Source organism: Talpa occidentalis, unplaced genomic scaffold, assembly GCF_014898055.3.
Source record: "Talpa occidentalis isolate TD23 unplaced genomic scaffold, MPIMG_talOcc4v2.1 talOcc4.17, whole genome shotgun sequence".
Lineage (NCBI taxonomy): Eukaryota > Metazoa > Chordata > Mammalia > Eulipotyphla > Talpidae > Talpa > Talpa occidentalis.
In genome coordinates, this window is record NW_023601754.1 from 11392825 (window position 1) to 11412003 (window position 19179).

The 19179-nt window shown below is 48.4% G+C and overlaps 1 protein-coding gene across 6 annotated transcripts in view; it reads right to left on the reverse strand.

The window, feature by feature from the left end:
- IL34 (interleukin 34) overlaps window positions 1-19179 on the reverse strand; it is a 66505-nt gene that overhangs the window by 1022 nt on the left and 46304 nt on the right. For 2 of the 6 annotated variants that reach the window (XM_037516109.2, XM_054696989.1), the window contains exons 2-6: window positions 10454-10869; window positions 5825-5958; window positions 4376-4453; window positions 3939-4100; window positions 72-201 (exon numbers count right to left, since the gene is read on the reverse strand). In XM_037516109.2, the coding sequence (XP_037372006.1) occupies window positions 72-201; window positions 3939-4100; window positions 4376-4453; window positions 5825-5958; window positions 10454-10481 (532 nt within the window). In that variant the 5' untranslated portion in view covers window positions 10482-10869. The other 4 variants (XM_037516108.2, XM_037516107.2, XM_037516110.2 and 1 more) reach the window with 4 other exon arrangements.

Consider the following 19179-nt stretch of genomic DNA (forward strand, 5'->3'; position numbering starts at 1 on the left):
CAGCCCAGGAGGGTGTGACTCTGCCCTGTGGCCTAAGTCCCTGCCCTGGCCCAGCCCCCAGGGCTCCTTACAGCACGAGCAGTAGAGCAGGTCCATGACCCGGAAGCAGTTGTCCAGCAGGGCTTTGGGACGCACCAGCTTCAGCCCTGAGGTATTCACAGGTGGCAACAACGCTTTCACCCTGGGGCTGGACTTTACAGCCTGAAAGAGAGGAATCCTTTAGGATGGATATCAGACAATGTTGTCACCCCACCCAGCCACCTCCCAGGAGAATGGAGTGGGGAGTGACTTCTGGGGACCAGGCAGCAATCTTTCCTTCTTCCAGCAGGGCCTGAGATGCCTGAAAGGGAGCCCCCTTGATGCCCCTTACCCAAGCATGACAGAGGCTCCTCTTTTTCTGTCCTTAGAAAAAAATGACTGCAGTCAAGCTTCATTCTCTTGCATGTAGCAACCCAGTTTTCCCAGCACCATTTATTGAACAAACTTTCTTTGCTCCAATGCATATTCTTTGCTCCTTGTCAAAGATTAGTTGACCATAAATCTGTGGGTTTATTTCTGGATTTTCTATTCAATTCCATTGGTCTGTGTGTCTGTTCTTATTCCAATACCATGCAGTTTTGATGATTATGGCTTTGTAGTATAGTTTGAAGTCTGACTACTACCTCACACCATACACAAAAACCAACTCAAAATGGATTAAAGAACTAGACATAAGACCTGAAACCATAAAATACATAGAAGGAAATATAGGCGAAACACTCCATGATATGCACATCAAAGACATCTTTACAGACACATCACCTAAAGCAGTGATAGTGAAGGCAAAGATAAACAGCTGGGACTACATCAAATTAAAGAGCTTCTGCACAGCAAAAGACACAGTAACAAAAACAAAGAGAAACCCCACTGACTGGGAGAACATTTTTGCACACAACACTAATGATAAAGGACTGATCACAAAAATCTGCAAAGAGCTGATGAGACTCAACAAAAACAAAGAAAATAATCCAGTCAAAAAATGGGCAGAAGAGCTAAAAAGAAACTTCTCTGAAGAGGAAATGCAAATGGCCAACAGGCATATGAAAAATGTTCAACATCACTTGTAATCAGGGAAATGCAAATCAAAACTACCATGAGATACCATCTTACACCAGTGAGAATGGCACATATTAAAAAAACTAGCAACAACAAATGTTGGCGAGGGTGTGGAGAAAAAGGAACTCTTCTGCACTGTTGGTGGGAGTGCAAACTGGTCCAACCACTATGGAGAGCTGTGTGGAGATTTCTGGACCTACTAAACATAGAGCTTCCATATGATCCAGCAATCCCACTCCTAGGTATTTACCCAAAGGACACAGAAACATCAATTCCAAAGAGCACCTGCACCCCTATGTTTATAGCAGCACTGTTTACAATAGCTAAGCTTTGGAAACAACCCAAATGCCCAAAAATAGATGACTGGATCAAGATGTGGTACATATACACCATGGAATATTACTCAGCATTCAAAAAAGATAAACACATGCAATTTGCAGCAACATGGATGGCGCTGGAAGGGATCATGCTCAGCGAAATAAGCCAGAAAGAAAAAGAAAAAAACCGGATGGTCTCACTCATAGCAGGAATCTAGAAAACTTAAATAAGGGATCAGGAAAATGAATAACTATAAGAAAGTGAAAATCAAAATCAACAAACAACTATGAACCAGAGACACTCTATGGGGGGTGGGGGGCGGGGAAGGGAGGGATTGGGGTCAAAATAAGGGAGTCGCAATTGTATGGGGAATATAAAAATAAAATTTATGATAAAAAATAAATTAAAAAATTAAAAAAAAATGTTACTGAGAAGTTAAAAAAAAAAGAAAAAAAAGAAAAAAATGACAGCAGGGTCAGGCAGGCTGGAAGGAGGTGGGTGCATCTTCACTGTGGTAGTCCAGGCATGACCACCACAGGAGGAAACTGTCCTACAGAGTACAAAGACCCTCACCAACCCCTAATGAGGCCACATGGTAAGGGCAGTGAGGCACAGCTGGGACTGCCAGCTCATGGGCTTCTCGCCACAAGACTTAACAAAAGGAACATGGGGGCTATGGGCATCAAGGGAGGGGGTAAGCAGGGCCTAGAACCCTGGTAGAAGACATCCTGTAAGAGATGTGGGGGCTGGGGGTGGGCCCTCCTAAAGGTCCATCAAACTGCCCCCATTCCTTCTGCCTAGAAAAAGCAATGTCCAAGACCTAATCCCTGCTACCTGTGAAAGCACCCCTATTTGGAAATAGGATTTTGCAGATGTAATTAAGATCTCAGGGGCCTCCCCGGTGGCGCAGCAGTTGAGCGCTGGGCTGCGAAGCTGCCCGCAGCCTCTGCAGCACCGGTTGGATCCTGGGCCACTGGGCAAGGGTCCCACATGGCGCGCAGACCTCTCCTGTCCCGGGGCTGCTCCCCTCAGCAGTGTACTTCAGTCCTTCTGCTTGTTCTGCTCCCCGCTCTGGCTCTGGTGAATTCTCTCACCCTCCAGCGCTTCTGACTGTACCCAGTGCTTGTATAAATAAATAAATAAATAAATAAATCTTAAAAAAAAAAAAAAAAGAGATCTCAGGATGACATCATGCTGGCTTTTGGGTGGGCCCTAAATCCAATGACTGGTGTCCTTGGAAGAGAAAGGACATGAGACACAAAGAGAAAGGCTGTGGGAAGGTGGAGGCAGAGTCTGGAGCTGTGCTATGATCCTCCCCTAGAGCCTTTGGAAGGAGTAACACCTTGATGGACTTGTCTCCAAGGACTCAACAGAATAGATTTCTATTGTTTTAAGCACCCATTCGTGGTCATTTGTTATGGCAGTCCTGAAAAAATGAATTCACAAAGGCCGAGAAAGAAGTGAGGAGCGTGGGATAGAGAAGGGGCCCACTCTGTGGCCACACCCTGGCTGAAGAGACCCTGCCACCTCACCCAGTCTGGACATACTGGGATGGACTCAAAGGCCACTGATATTGTCAGGCTGGTGCTCAGCTCCCCTCCCAACTCCTCCCACCCCCCACCCCCATGGTCCCAACAGGGCTCAAGCCAGAGGCCCTCAAGGAAAGGGAGGATGGAAACTCTTCCACGCAAGTCAGCTCCTTCACCCACTCTGCCCACAGGCCTGAAAGAGCCACCAATGAAATCACCCAGTCCCCTGCCGCTGCCAGAATTTTGAGCTACCCCAAGTGCAGGAGGAGGGAGGGGGCTGCAAAAGCAGATGCTGGTGCTAAGCCCTGGTGTCATCAGCTGTTCAAGGTTGCTGCTGAGCGTTCTGGCTGGGTAGCAGGTAGGGGCCTGGGGCAGGTGTGTGCCAGGGTCCTGAGGAGGACTGGGGTGGAGTCAGGGAGCAGAGCAAAATGGAGGTGTGGGTAGGGGGTCACCTGGCACACACATGGCCTGCAGGACTCATGTCAATCCTAGCACCTCTCTCTTGAGGCTTCTTAGAGGACCTGTCCTCGAGGCCTCAGTCAACCTGGTTGAGCAGGCAGGTACCAGCGACCTCATTATCATCATCATCATTATCTATTTAATGATAATAGTTTAAATTAGGGTTCAGTCTTTGAATTGTGAGGTTCTATATGCTTTGACTAATGCATAATGTCAGGTGTCCACCCTCACAGTATCATAGTAGAGCTGCATGGCAGAGAAACCCTGTGCTCCTCCTGTTCCTCCCTTGCCCCCTCTTGGAGGGATCAGTGACTGCCACAGAGCAGGAGAGAAACTGAAAGAGGGTTTCAGGCACCCCTCTGGCTGTGCCAGCCCAGTCCACTTCGTCATCACAGAGGCTTCTCTTTCGGCTCGCTCCCCCATTTCTCCCAGGCTCTTTAGGACACATGCTGAAGGCTTCCATGTCCTCCCTGATATAGGCTGCACGCACAAAAGCACACAGGCACATACATGCATGTAATGTACACATGTACTCACCATGAGGCCTCGCTCGACATTGTTCAGTAGCATCTGTACCTCCTGCAGATACTCCCAAGATGGGTGGCCCTCTAGCAGCACCCCCTGCACCGACTCAGCAGCAGATAAACTCACAGAGACCCACAGATACCGCAGCTCCTGCTGGCTCATCTGGGCCTTCTGCTGCGGAGACAGAAGAAATCACTGGACCCTGACCCCCACCCCATCAACATGGTCCTCTGAGCACAACCCTCCCACTCCTACATCCCCTGGACTAGTCCCACATGGGGGGCAGACCACAGTGTCCACGGCAGACAGCAGGCAACCGTGGGCCTGGGCGAGGGCATCATGCCTGAGGAAGCAGAAATAGGACCTGCCCAGCCCAGTGGGCCTCTCAGCCCAAGTCCTCAGGATGTCCCAGGAAGTAGGGGTTCCCCAGCCCAGGAAGGGATTCTCACCAGCCTGGTGATGTTAGCGGTTCTGAGCACTTCCTCATAAGGCACGCTGACCCTGTAGTTGATGGGGAAGTAGTGTTTCTGGAAGGCACAAGAACAAACCATGAGGTCAGAAAGGGCTTGGCCAGGCTCCCCCACCTCCCACACGACTGTAATGTAGGGGCGGCCCCTAGGGCCCTCTGTGGGGGCTATCTGACTCCCACTAGAGATCAAGACTGCTCTCTTTCCTCTGGACACAGGAAAGGCAGAACCAAAATCTACCATTGTTGTTAAGGAAGAAGTTCCAGGCCATGAAGTAGTATGAAGGACAAAGAGAGACAAATCCTTTTGGGGTGAGAAAGTACTTAAAAAGATAACTCTAGGGGCCTCCCCAGTGGTGCAGCATTTGAGCGCTGGGTTGCGAAGCTGCCCGCAGCCTCTGCAGCGCCGGTTCAATCCCCGGCCGCCAGTAGAGGGTCCCACATGGCGCGCAGACCTCTCCTGCCGCCCGCTGCTCCCCTCAGCAGTGTACTTCGGTCTTTCTGCCTGCTCTGCTCTCCCCTCTGGCTCTGGTGAATTCTCTCACCCTCCCGCGCTTCTGACTGTACCCAGTGCTTGTATAAATAAATAAATAAATAAATAAATCTTTAAAAAAAAAAAGATAACTCTAAAACTTAGGGTGATGGCTGTATAACTTGGGGAATATACTAAACACCATGCACTATGCACTTTAAATGCATTAATTGTATGGCATATCTATTGAATCTCTAGAAAGCTATTAAAAAAAACAACAGGAGCCTCCTGGTGGCTCAGGGGTTAAAGTCTCAGTGCTATCAAGTCATCACCAGCCACTGCAGCATGAGTTCAATCCCTGGCCAGGGAGCTGACCCATATGGCACAGCAGACCTCTCCTGTCTTGCCCACTGCTCCCCCCAACAGTGTATATCAGTAGATCTGCCTGTCTGCTCTCCACTCTGTCTCTAGTGAATCTTCTCACACACACACACCCCCACACACACCTCTGGCCTACACCCCAGTTCTTGTATGCATTAGTAAATAAAAATAAATCTTAATTAAAAAAAAAAACAAAAAAGAAAAAAGAAAAAGAGTCAAGTGCCACCTGGGTTTCTTTCTCCACCCTACAAAAGAATGGAATGTTCCCATTTCCTGGTCCTTAGCATCCCTAATAGTGTGCAGTTCCCCCAAGGTTTCCTAAAGGCCATTGCTGAGCCACAGTGAAGGTACCACAAGTAGGTAGGAGCAAAGATCAGATCCAGTCAGAGGTGTATAGGCCCCTAGATGGGTGGTGGAAGTGGGAACAAAACCCTCAGACCAGGATGTGTGTATGTATGTGAGTAAAGGCAGAGATAGGGGATTTACAGGTCCAAGGAGGGGCCCTGAATGTCTAGGACCCTAATCCCAGCGAGCCAAGGGGGCTTGGGAAGAGGGCCCAGAGGACGCCCACACAGTTACCATGTACTGAAGACGATTCCTGTACTGCAGCTTTTCCCGCAGGAAGCCGGTGACGGTGCACTCCTGGCCCAGGGCCGTGGGCCACACCTCCGAGCCCTCAGTCCCCAAGGCCATGCCCAGGAGGAGCCCGAGATCTGTGGACGGGAACGCATAAGCACTCCGCACTGCTTCCACACTCCCGGGTATGCAAAGCCGTGCCTATCCTCCCTTTCCCAGGGCACAAGTCCTGATGGAAGAGATAGGAGTGGGGAGAGGCAGAGGCCCACACAGGCCCTCCCACCACTTGGAATGTTTCCCTGGGGTCTGGGCTCCAGAACAGCAAAGCCAGACCCCAGTCCCTGGCCAGCAGAGCCAGGCTCTGGGATTGGTCTCCAGCATCCCTGCACTCCCGCCCCAGGAGGCAGGCACACCCCCTTCCTGGGCAACCTCAGCCCTCTGTCTAGGGCTGATGTGTTTTCAAAACCTGTTGCAATCTTTCCCAGGGGATACAGGAGATACAGATCCTCGTTCCAAATCTACAGATGACTCCTTTCCCCTGCTCTGTCTAACCTCGGCATCCTTCTTGGTTAAATATACACCAAATAGTTGGTGTTAGCGGCCTCTGCAGTTTGACCATTGGGGGATGCTTAGCAAATCACAGGCTGTTTCTCCTCCCTGCCAATAGGAGAATATTACCAGACTTCACCACATGAAGGCGCTGTGATTTCAAAAACAGCCTGAGTGGCTTCCCAGTGACTGAACAGATATACAAAAATACTACAGAATTTGCAACAAAGATGAACAAAGGTTAAGTCAATCAGAGTGAAAAGGAAATGTAGCCAGGCAAGTGAAGAATCAAAAAAAATCAACCTCACTAATAAATAAATTCACATTGAAACAAACAAATGTCATGTTTCGCCTATTGAAATGGGGTGGTTTTTCCTTTGTTGTTGTTTTATTTTCTTTTAATAACACCTGGTGCTAGCAAAGTTGTAAGATAGTTGCGCTCATCCTGAATAAGCAATTTGGCAATTTTTGCTAATACTGGACTTTGACCCACAAAGCTGTAAAAATGCCAATACCCTTTGACCCATTAATCTCATTTCTAGGAATAAATTCAAAGGAAAACAAGATTTGGAGTCAAAAACTTCCACTGCAGCATTGTTTTAGAATAGTGAAAAATCTGTAAATGACCTGGATGTTCAGTAATCATGAACATAAACAGTAAAAATCCCATTCTCAATGCTGATGATATGCTGATGTGATAAAAAAAAAAATGCATGATATGCTGAGTGAAGTTTTAAAAATACTCCTTACTTCGTTATAAGCATATCTTGCATTTTGCTAATAGTGGAGGCCAAGAAACATACCAATCTCTCTGGGAGATTATTATGTTCTTTTTATCTTGTAGGACATACTTTATAGTCTACAGTCAATATGTACTATTGTTATAGTCAAAACCAATTTTTTTTTCCTTCCTCTCCCCTCCACCCCCACCCCCAGACCCATGGAGTCACCTCCTTGATCTAACCTGGTTACCAGTGGGAATTATTGATGAGACTTCCCCACTCACCTCCCTGGCACTTAGGAAGCCTTGTTCTTAAAACCTCACTGGCCTGACCTGCTCGCCATTCCTGCCCATCTCCTTGTGGGTCCAGTGGCCACGCCTTTGCTCTCGCTGGGCCCCTCACCGGGAGTGCCCTCAGGTCTGGCCCCTGCATGGGCTGCAGACAGCCAGTCCATCCTCTCTCCCAGAACTCTGATGACCACATTTTTCGTAAGGCTGCAAATTTGCAACCCATCTTGCACTTCCGAACTCTCTCTGTCCCATGCGCTTAACAGTGTTTGAACAAAGGAACAGATCGACACAAATGGAACCAGTGTTTCTGCCAGCTTTCTCTCTTGGCTACAAGTCACCCACCCTCTCAGCTTGGCACCCCTGCAGATCAGGAACATCCCTACCTTGGGGTTTGTGCTCGCCCTTGGCCAGTGTCCTGAGTTACCCTCACCCAGCAGGCCCCTGCAGCAGGCCCCACCAATCCCCATCTCAGCACCATCTGTCCCATGTCTTGACCAGTTCCTCAGCCCTTCATGTGTGAATACATTATGCTACTAAGCATGCAGGTCTTGTTTATTGAGCATTTTGGGAGTTCACCTGGAGCAGGGAACCAGGAGCATGCACCTGAATCTCCAGGCCAGCTGGTTAAGGCCCAGCGTGCCACCCAAGAGTAGAGTCTGATTCCCTAGGTTGGTGTGGGGCCAAACAATTTGCATTTCTGTCAAGTTCCAGGTGAAGATGCTACTGCTTGTTTGGAAACTGTGTTTTGAGAACCAGTGACCTAAAGTGACATTTGCAAACTGGTGTCCAGGGGCCACATCTAGTTCACAGAAATTTCATGTAAGAAATCCAAACATCCCTCTTTTTTAAAAAAATCAATCTGTCCACACCAGGATTTCTTTCCCATGGATAGTCACCCACTGGCGGCCTACTCCCCCACCCAGGTCCTGCTTCAACTGTCCTCATCTGTGTCCTTCAGGGCCTGGTAACAGTGGACTGAAGTGGGACTTAGGGAGGCACGGTGCCTGGAACTCAGGCTGCACCAAAATCTGTGTCCATAGATGACCTGCCTTCCCTAACCTCAGACTTCCTCTGAGTCTGCAGTCCCACTACCATTTCTCATTTTAAGCTTTTTTCTGCTACCTCCACCCCAGAGAAACAAACCAACAAACGGGTGCCAGGCTGAGACAGCTGTAGTCTCACGGCTGCTCTGCACCCCAGGAGCTCCGTGGTCTGTGCTGCCCTGACCCTGGCTGGGAGGCACTCCTTGCCCCTCTTCTCGGAGGTAAGATGCAACAGACGGAAGAGGCTAAAGAAAGAACAATGCCCTTTGCCCAGGAAAATGTAACATGTCCACTGCCTCAACCCCCAGCAAGCAAATCTGAGCCTGTGTAGGTGGCTGAATAGCACTCCCAAATCCACTTCCACCTGAACTCAGATTCAATCTTATATGGAAATAGGCTCTTTGCAGTGCAGTTAAGGGTCTCTAGATGACACTATCTTGGATGTAGGGTGGGCCCTAATAGCACCTCCCCCAATAGCAAAGGCGAGGCCACAGACACACAAGAGAAGCCACATGAAAATACAGGCAGATTGGAGCTACGCAGTCACAAGCTTAGGAGCCAGGAGCCACCAGAAACTGGAAGAGGCAGAAAGGATCCTCCCCTAGAGTCTTTGGAGGGAGCCTGGCCCTTCCCACACCTTGAATCCAGACTTCTGGCTTCCAGAGTTGTGATAGAACACCTCTCTACTGTTTTAAATCAAGTTTATGGCAACTTGTTATGGCTGCCAGTCCTTCTCCAGCACCCACGGCCAGCTCTTGCCAAATCCTGCCATCCGCCTCCATGAGCAGTCTCCCCTCTACCTGCATTTTCATTCTCACTTCCGGGAGCTGGCCCTCCTCACCGCCTGTGGGCACTGCCAGGCTTATCTTCCAAGGGCAAAGTAACTCCCAATCATGACTTCCACCCCCAGATCACAAGCCCTCTGAGGCTGCCTGTCATCTCATGAGGCAGGTTCCTTGACTTGAAAGCCTCAGTCATCTGCACCCAGGCAGGCTTCCCCATCTTTTCCCAGCTTTCCCACGCTCACACTGTCCCCTCCACCTAGAATACGGTGCTCACATCTCCCTGTGTAAACACCAGCCACTTCCTGGACCATCTCAACGGGCCCCTCACCCACACTGCTTCCCTATTTCTCACAACCCAGGGTCCAGGGCCCTGGGCTTAGGCCCTTCTGCCTGTTCTGAACACCCTGACCCTCTGCAGGAAGGATCCATAGTGAACCCAGCCCCTCGGCACAGCCCTTGCAGGATCCAACCCCAGGCTGCAGGTGTTAAGCTTCCTAGAGCCCAACTCTGGGCGAGACACTGGATAGGGAAGCACGTACGAGCCCAGGGTCCTTGTCACCATGGCACCGACTGCACTAGACACATGGGAGGCACCAGAAAAATGCAATTGATTTAAGTTAATTCAATTGAATCAGAATCTGAAAGGATCTTGGTCTGGCCTCCTACCCAGCAGGTTTGAGAGGCTTCTAGTTATTTTGTGGGGGGATCCCCATTTCAACTTATCTTTCCTTGTACTGATAACACTGTTCTCTTGCTGCGTGACTGTTCTGCAGTGGAGGGAGCACATGGGGACAGACACCTGCTGCGCTTCCTTTCTGTGTCTTGGGGCCCAGACATGTTCACCAGCCTCCCTCCCCGCCTGGCCACACCCAGGAAGGCCAGAAATTCTCTCCCTGCCACCTCAGATCCATCATGCTTCCCAGCACCAATGACTCTGAGGAGGTAGGGCTGCCCCCATTCCCAGTGCCTACTGGACACAGTGATCACTCACTGACTGTGCCCACCCGGCCTACAACTGGTACCCACCAGACCCGCTGAGTCAAGTCAGCTGGAAACAGGATGTGGGAGGCTGCAGGAGTCCCTGAGGGTGCCTGCAGTTAAGCTGGGAAGCATCTCAACTTCTCCCCAGCAGGAATGCCCAGTTGCCATGGTTACCACAGAGGTTGGCTCTGGGCCAAGGCCTCCCAGGAGTGGTCCCCAGGGACCCCCCACCCCACCCCCCACTCCTGCCCCAAGTACTCACAGTGTAGCCAGGCAAATCCCTGGGGCATGGTGGTGCACTGGGTCCCCCAGAGAGCAGAGGCAATGTCCCTGGCAGCGTGTCTGTCCTTCTGTCCACAGAGGCCCAGGTAGGGCCTACATGGCCTCGGGTGAGCCAAGGTGGCCCAGAGTCAGAAGGGCTGGCCCCAAGGGAGCGGCCTGGCAGAAGCAGCAGGTGCTCCCAGGCAGCACCCACCCTTATCTGCCTGGCAGTGAGGAGGGCAGCTTGGGGGTGGTGGCTGCGAGCCCCATGGCAGCCAGGACCTGGCTGGAGACAGCCGCCTGGCGGTCTTCCTTCCCGAGCAGGAGGAGAGTCCCCGGCAGGCCCCTCGGAATCTGGAGCTGGGTTGTGCTTTCTCTGATTTTTCTGTCTGCAGCTGCTCAGTGTGAAATCTGGCTCTGGAAAGAGAAAGGAGGAGAGAAACCGATTATGTAAGAGCAGCACTGCCACTCAGACATCAAGCGGCAGGCACCGAGAGCCCAGTGTGCATGCTGCACCCACCACCCCAGGCAGGACCTCCAGGAGAGGTCAGCCCTGCTCACACTCAAGAAATGATTTCAGAAAATCAAAAGGGCTGCACTTCCTGCCCAGGAGTGTTATGATGACACTGCCTGGAAGCCGGAAGTCAAACAAAAGCAGGAATGAATGGGCAGTGTTAGTTAAATCAAGGAAGCTTCCTGTAGGAGGTGGATTGTATGTAAAGTTTTGAATGATTTAGGCGGCAGGGAGTGTTAAAAGCCAAAGGTCATTAACTCCTCTGCTCATCTTTAGATTTAGCCCCCTCCTCAGTTTACCCAAAATCCACATCCCTGTCTTTCCAGATGAAATATTGTACAAGTTAAATTTGAACTTTAGGAGAACAACACATTAATTTTTTTGTATAATTATGTCATGACTAATTTTTTAGTATAAGTATGTCCCAAATAATGCATAGGCTATACTTTAAAAAATTCATTGTTGGGCCTCCCCTGGTGGCACAGGTGGTTGAGTGCAGCGTTCTGAAGCTGTCCGCAGCCTCGACAGTGCTGGTTCAATCCCGGCCGGCTGGCGAGGATCCCAAATGGCGCAGCAGACCTCTCCTGTCGCGCCCACTGCTCCCCTTAGCAGTGTATTTCGTCAGTCTGCCTGTTCTGTTCCCCGCTCTTTCTCTGGTGAATCCTCTCACCCTCCCATGCATCTGGCCTGTACCCCAGTTATTATATAAAAATAAATAAATCTTTAAAAAAAAAATTCATTGTTTAGGGTCTCCTGGTGGCGCAGGGGTTAAAGTCTCAAAGCTATCAAGCTATCGCCAGCCACAGCAGCAAGAGTTCAATCCCCGGCCAGGGAGCTAACACACATGGCACAGCAGACCTCTCCTGCCTCGCCAGCTGCTCCCCTCAGCAGTGTATTTCGGTCAATCCACTTGTTCTGTTCCCTACTCTGTCTCTGACAAATCCTCTCACCCCCACCCCCATATCTCTGGCCTACACTCTAGTTCTTGTATGCATAAATAAATAAAATAAATCTTTTTTAAAAAATCATTGCTTAAATGAAATTCCAGATTAACTGGGAGCTCTGTATTTTTATTTGCTAATGTGGCATCTCTGTGATAATAATGGGAGAGCTCACTATGTGGTAGACACAGGGTTAAGGCCTTTATTAATTGAATCCTCACAACAGTATTATGGGGCCATGAAATCTCATTTTATTAAGGGAATTGAGGCCTAGAATGGTTAAGTCACTTGTCCAAGGCCTCCCCACTTATAAGAAGAGAGACAGGAATTCAAGCCCAGCCTGCTGGTGGCCATTCCCATCAGCTAGAGCCATTCCCATGTGGATCTAGAAACCTTTCCTAACTACACGTGGGCACCTCATCTAACCCTCACTGGACTCTGTGAGATACAGACTGCTGTCCTCATTTTGTAGATGAGGAAACTGAGGCTCTCGTGGCAGCAATGCTGCCTCTGAAATTTGGTCTCTGGCTCAGCTCCATTGCATCCCCTGCCCTCCCAAGTTTCTCCTCTGGCCAGAGAAAGTGGCCACGGCTGATGACCTGAGGGGAATGTGGGTATGATTTGTGTGTCTCCTTCACCAGGGTGTCCATCCTCACAGAATATACCAAGAGTATCTTACCATCGGAGGTTCCCAGGGACAGGCAAGGCCTCACACAAAGGACCCGTTATGTAAGGTCCCCCTGAACCTCTCCTGCCCCATCCGACAATTTCCCTGCTATCACAATGTCACCACAAACTCTCACCTAACACGAACTTTTAGTTGTCATTACTCTCTATTTTTTGGGTTTATGGAGGTCTAATTCACAAACAGTAAAATTCACATTTTTAAGCCTACAATTCTGACTTCTGACAAATTCAGAGAGCTGTGCAACCACTATAGTCATCAAGATATAAAACATTTCCTTCCACTCAAACAATTTTGTCCTATCACTTTGTAGTCAGCGCTCCTCCCACCCCCAGCCCCAGGCAACTCTTGTGTATCTTGTCAAATGCTATCACTTTGTAGTCAGCGCTCCTCCCACCCCCAGCCCCAGGCAACTCTTGTGTGAGTTGTCAAATGCTCAGCTTTCTCCAGAGCCCTCCTGTATACAAGTGTAGGGTGGGACCTTTTGTACGGGGCTCCTCTCAACTTAGCATAGCACATGAGGGATTCCACCAGGTTGTTGCATGTGTGAATGGTTTGTTCATTTTTTCTTTCTATGTAGTATTCCTTTGTATAGCCCGATCACTGTCTGTCCACCTACCAACTAAAGGGCATAGGCTATATTTTACTTAAAAAACTTGTTTAGGGCCTCCCTGGTGGAGCAAGGGTTGAAGTCTCAAACTGTTTCCAGTTTTTGATAATTGTGAATTAAACCACTGTAAGACTCTGGTTTGGGTGGGAAGTTTCCATTTCTCTTGGTCTATCTGTCATTTGGAAGCTTTGCATGGGGCCTAGGAACAGTTGACTGTTCTCCCACCAGCTCAAGCACACCTTCAACCAACCTCCCCATGCTCATGCACACCCAAACCAGGCTCTGCACCCTGTCCATGCTCCACACTCAGAAATCTCCCACAAAGCCTTCCAGTGTTGAACCTGCTAAGCATCCTGGAGCACCATACCCTGATGGGAAAGCTGTGACAGAGAGAAATAGGTTCCTGGTCACCTTTCTGCTACATAGAGAGTCTTAACTTGGGCTCCACCTGGGGTCCTCCCCATCTCAAGCCCCACCAAAATGGGGGAGATGTGTGAAAGGCAGAGGGTCCATGAAGTGGGATATAGCTGATATGCAGAAGCAAGAGCCTGGGATGGGGACAGGGGAACAGAGGAAACCAGGATGCTCACAGGGCCCGCAAAACACTTATGTCAAAAATCTCAGGGTTCCTCCCCGGCAAATGAGACCTGAGGGCAGTTGCCTGAGAGAGTGAGTGGCCTTCCCTGCTCCTGGGAGGGCCCAGCCTCCCCCTTTCTCTCAAGGGTGGGGTGGGGAAGGGCAAAGAGTTGGCCATATACTCCACCCACTCCCCGCCCCCAACAGCTAGAACTGCCTCCGGGAAGTTCATGGATGAAAAAGTGGCGCAAGAAGGCCTCCCCTGGTGGCGCAGGTGGTTGAGGGCAGCGCTGCGAAGCTGTCCACAGCCTCTGCAGCGCCAGTTCTATCCTAGCCGGCCGGCGAGGGTCCCACATGGCGCAGCAGACCTCTCCTGTAGCACCCGCTGCTCCCCTCAGCAGTGTATTTCATCAGTCTGCCTGTTCTGTTCCCCGCTCTGTCTCTGGTAAATCCTCTCACCTTCTTTTGCATCTGGCCTGTACCCTGGTTCTTGTGTAAATGAATAAAAATTAAAAAAAAAAAAAAGTGGCGCAGGAGTCAAGGCAGGAGCAAAAGGCCCCACATTTCCAAAGTCACAGTAACAAGTAAAAAGTGAACATTCATTTAAGGGATTCCAGACTTGAGGATCCTGGAGAGGATAAGAAGTTGGGGGAGGGGTTCTGCAGGTGTGAGGAGGAAGGATGACAAAGAGTTAAATCCTCCAACAGATAAAGCTTCAGATGATGAAGTAGCAGCACTATGAGCATGCTCGTTAGGATAAAAATACAGACACTGCCTTTTAAACAAAGTTCTGAGTCCTATGTGTGGGCAGTAGAAAATGGGGAGGAGACAGCCAGAGGCCTACTGGTGTTTATAACAAGGTCACTCTTTAAGTCAGGAACAGATTTAGCTGTGATTTTTATTTTTTTTTATTTATTTTTTTTTTTAGATAGATACTCTTTTTTTGTTTGTTTGTTTTTATTTATTTATATATTTATACAAGCACTGGGTACAGTCAGAAGCGAGGGAGGGTGAGAGAATTCACCAGAGCCAGAGTGGGGAGCAGAGCAGACAGAAGGACCGAAGTACACTGCTGAGGGGAGCAGCGGGCGGCAGGAGAGGTCTGCGCGCCATGTGGGACCCTCCTCCAGTGGCCGGGGAGCAGCCGGGGATCGAACTGGCGCTGCAGAGGATCGAACTGGCGCTGCAGAGGCTGCTGGCAGCTTCGCAACCCAGCGCTCAACAGCTGCGCCACCGGGGAGGCCCCTTAGCTGTGATTTTTAAATTAAGTGTATATTTTATGAAAGACATTTCTGTGTCAGAGAGATACTATGATTTCACCCAGGTTAAGCGGTGTACCTGCTCTGGCTCCCCACTTCCCTGCCTGAGAACCAATTTGCACAGGTGGCCCTGGAACCCAAATTGGAAGCCATAGCTGCACTCTGCAGCCTGCACCCCAGGCTGAGGAGGAGGTGTGGATTTATGTCAGGCCACACAGCCCAAGTGCTGACTCTATCAGCTGTGTAACAACACACCTCAAGGTCTACTGCCTGAAAGCAACACTTGTTTCTTCTCTTTCATGAATCTGTAGGTAGGTTGGCTGGGACCTGGCTGATGGAGCCTGTGCTCAGCCATGCTGGTAGGTGGGGAGGGCACTGGCTGGTCCAGGCTGACTTCAGTCTGGGAGGTGTGTTCTCCTGGAGAGGAAGGGTTACAAGAAAGAGAGCAGATGAATCAGTGCCCCTTCTGGCAAGGGGGCAGACTGGCCCACACCATCTCTCACCAAAGCAGATAGGGGAGGCAAAGGAGGAGGGTGAAGCAAAGAACAGACCCCACTTCTTGATGGCAAGTGATGGAAGAAACTGCAAAGAATCCCTGCAAAGGGCATGGATAGGGATGTGTGTAAAGAACTTGGGGGGGGCGGTGTTTGCAGGCAATCTGTACTCACACACTGCAGTTTTCTCCCAAAGTGACCAGGTCTGACCCAAGGTCCAAGAGACAGAGCATCAGACCACCTGCCACTCCCCTCTAGGCAGGGCCTGGCCACAAGGGCCTCAGGAACATTCACTGCAACCCCCACATCGTAGAGATGAGGAAACAGGGGCTGGGGACTTTGGGGGGGTGAGAGGAAGCTGGTTCAAGGCCGCACTCACTGCCTCCTCTAGCCTCCTGTGAATCAAACTGGCACTGCCTTTTGAAATGTGGGGAGAAACAAGCAGCAGTCACAATGAGTGAGTCACAGATGCTCTACACAAGGAGGAAGTGGAGAAAAATAGTTTAGGCCACAGAAAGAGAAAAATAAAAGCAGAAATAGGAATGATTTTTCCTGGTTAGTTTCATTAGCTCTAGACCTGTATTTCTGAGTAACACTATTCTACCAGCAGAAATAGGATTTTAGACCTAGGACAACTGAATTAAAGAAGACCCATTCTCATCCACATCTGAGATGCCAATTTCATTCAGGAGGGCAGGCTGGGTTAGACTCTGGCTACTGCCATTGGCTCCCATTCAGTCCAAGTTGAATCTGCAAGGGAGCTTCTACTGCTCTGACCCTTAAAGCTGGCCATGTGACTTGCTCTGAACATGGGGTGGTGCCTTGGGGTTTAATGTTCTCTTGTGGTTGGGAAGGCTTCCAATCATGTAAACAATTTCTGGCAAGCCTCCAACAGGGGCCACTGCTGAGACCCAGGACCTTTGAGTGAAGCCTTCCTAGACCATCTGGCCCCAGTGAAGTCCATCCAGAATCTCAGTCATCCTACAGAATCAAGAGAAATAATTAACTCGTTTATTTTAAACCACTAAGTTTGGGGGTCATTTGTTACAAAGCAGAAGCTAATTGATACATTAGATGAGGTGGGGGCTCTCCTGATGGGATTAGTGCCCTTCCAAGAGGAGACACTGAAATTCAGTCTGCTCTGTGTCCGTGTCAATGAGCTGGAATCTTTTATATAAGTGCTGTTGGGCTTCCCTGCATTTGTGCAATCGTCTGTTGCATAATCTAGTTTCCTAAACTGGGAATTCACCATATTCTTATTGCAGAAGAATTTAGCATTTGTTTTTATATTGTTGGAGTCTATCCCCAGGGCTTTTGCCCATAATTCATATACTAGCTTGCAGTTTCCATCTTTCAAAACTTTGGTCCCATGTTCTGTCTTTGCTTTAGTGGTCTGGCCTTCTCATGGTCAAGAACCATCATGACAGCCATACAAAAAACTGAAACACCTTCCCATTATAGTCTTCATAATAAAGGCAAAGACTTTGTATTGTACATACTGAGCACCTGCATTGGTGGATTTACTGGTTAAAAAAAAAATGTCACTGGCTTTCTGTATAAGTCTGTGTTTCAGAAAAATAACCTAGTGTTGTCAAACATTTTTCTTTAGGAATTTTGAAGGGATGGCAGGTGGGGGCAAATTCTATGGCATGGCCCATACAGAAAATAACCCTCTAAAAAATTGCACTTCTCAAAATCCATTTCCATTTTCACATACTCTAAGGCTGCATTAGCATTCTTAAACTCCTGTTGGGCCTGAGCATTTTTGTGATCCAATGGTAGGGTTCTCCAGAAACTTCCAATTCTACCATGCCATTTCCTACAGATATGTGGCATTTGCCCTCTCATAGTTGTCCCAAGATGAAGCTGTCATCCAACCTACTGGCCAATCTGCATTTCCAAAAGCTCCCAGAACCTTCTAGGCATCAAGGCAGCTCCTTGATTCTTGTAATAGTTAGCATTTTTAGGATACATATTTATGGCTCTTGTATAATAGTTATGTGTCAGTTTTCATAATCTTTCTTGGTATACATTTCTTTATTTCTTGACTCTCCTTCCCGCTTCACTTCTTTGCCCTTGAGCAACACTGGCTCCATCATTACCATGATAACATATTGCTCTGCAGCAGCTGCCGTCTTACTGCAGCAACCAGTACTTCATTTATTTTTATTGTCAAGTAATATTCCATTGGATGGATATACCACATTTCTTTCTCTCTTTTTTTTTTTTGAAGATTTTTTAATAATTTTTGCATAGAAGAGCTAGGATGTAGGCTAGAGGTGTGGGGGCTGAGAGGATTCACCAGAGACAGAGTGGGGAGCAGAACAGGTGGATCTACTGAAATACACTGCTGAGGGGAGCAGAGCGCAATACAGGAGAGGTTTGGTCTGCTGCACCTTGTGTAGGTTATTAGCTCCCTGACCAGGGATCAAACTCAGGCACCTCCCTTGATTCAGAATTTCATTAAATTGTGACTCTCTAATTCTATCATTCCCTCTATATTTCTGTAATTCTTCTATAAAGCATAACTTACCCTTCTCATCTGTTATCTTCAAATTCGGTTTGTGCAGAAAAACAAGATAAGTTCGATTCTTTCTCTTTATTCAACAACTTTTGGAATTAGTTTATTAGAATCCTACAAAAGTGCCTAATGATGAATTTTTAGTATTGTTTTGAATTCATTAATTGTTAAATTTTTATATTTCTACCCATTGATGTTATTTATAATTCAAATTTATTATGGTATAATTGCTGTACACTGAGGTTCACTCTAAGTGTATGTTTGATGAGTTTCAACAAATATCTATGTACTGACACCTTATTCAAGACAGAGAGCATATCTATCACCCCAAAAAGTTCTTTTACAGTCAATCCCTTTTCCCACCCACCTCATTGGCAATCATTTACCTAATTTTGATTCCTAGAATTTTAATTTTTCCTGAACATTAAATAAATGAATCATGCAGTATGTTGCCATTTCTGTCCTGTCTCTTTATTAGCAAAAGCTTTGGGGATGCATCCATGTAGCTGGGTGTGTCAGCAGTCTGCCCCTCTGGCTGCTGAGCAGTATTCTACTACACCACAATTTGCTTATCCATTCATCCTTTGGCAGACCTTTGAGTTGCTTCTAGGAGTTTGCAAATATGAATAAAGCTACAAACATATACATACAAGTCCTCCTGTGGACATGATTTTCTCTCTCTCAGGCAAATACTTAGGAGTGAGTCACTGACAAGAGATTTAACAATAAGAAATTGCCAAGCTGTTTTGCAAAGGGGCTCTGTTTTATTCTTTTTGATGTTTAAATGATTTCATTGGCTTGTGGGAGCTTCTTCTAGTATTTTCCTGTCCAAATGACATGATTCCAGGAATTGTCCACAGCTTTCTTGCTTTCAGAAATAACTGCAGCTTCCAGGCTCATCTTGTACATTTTCTCCCTCTGACTTAAAATGAGCTACTTTCCCAGGAACGCCATTCTCGAGAATTGGTCCTTAGAAACCACAGCCTGTGGGCCTCCCTGGTGGCACAGGGGTTAAGATGCAACCTATGAAGCAATCCGCAGCCACTGCAGCATAAGTTCAATTCCCGGCCAGCCAGGGAGAAACCCACATGGCAGGACAGACCTCTCCTGTCTCGCCCGCTGCTCCC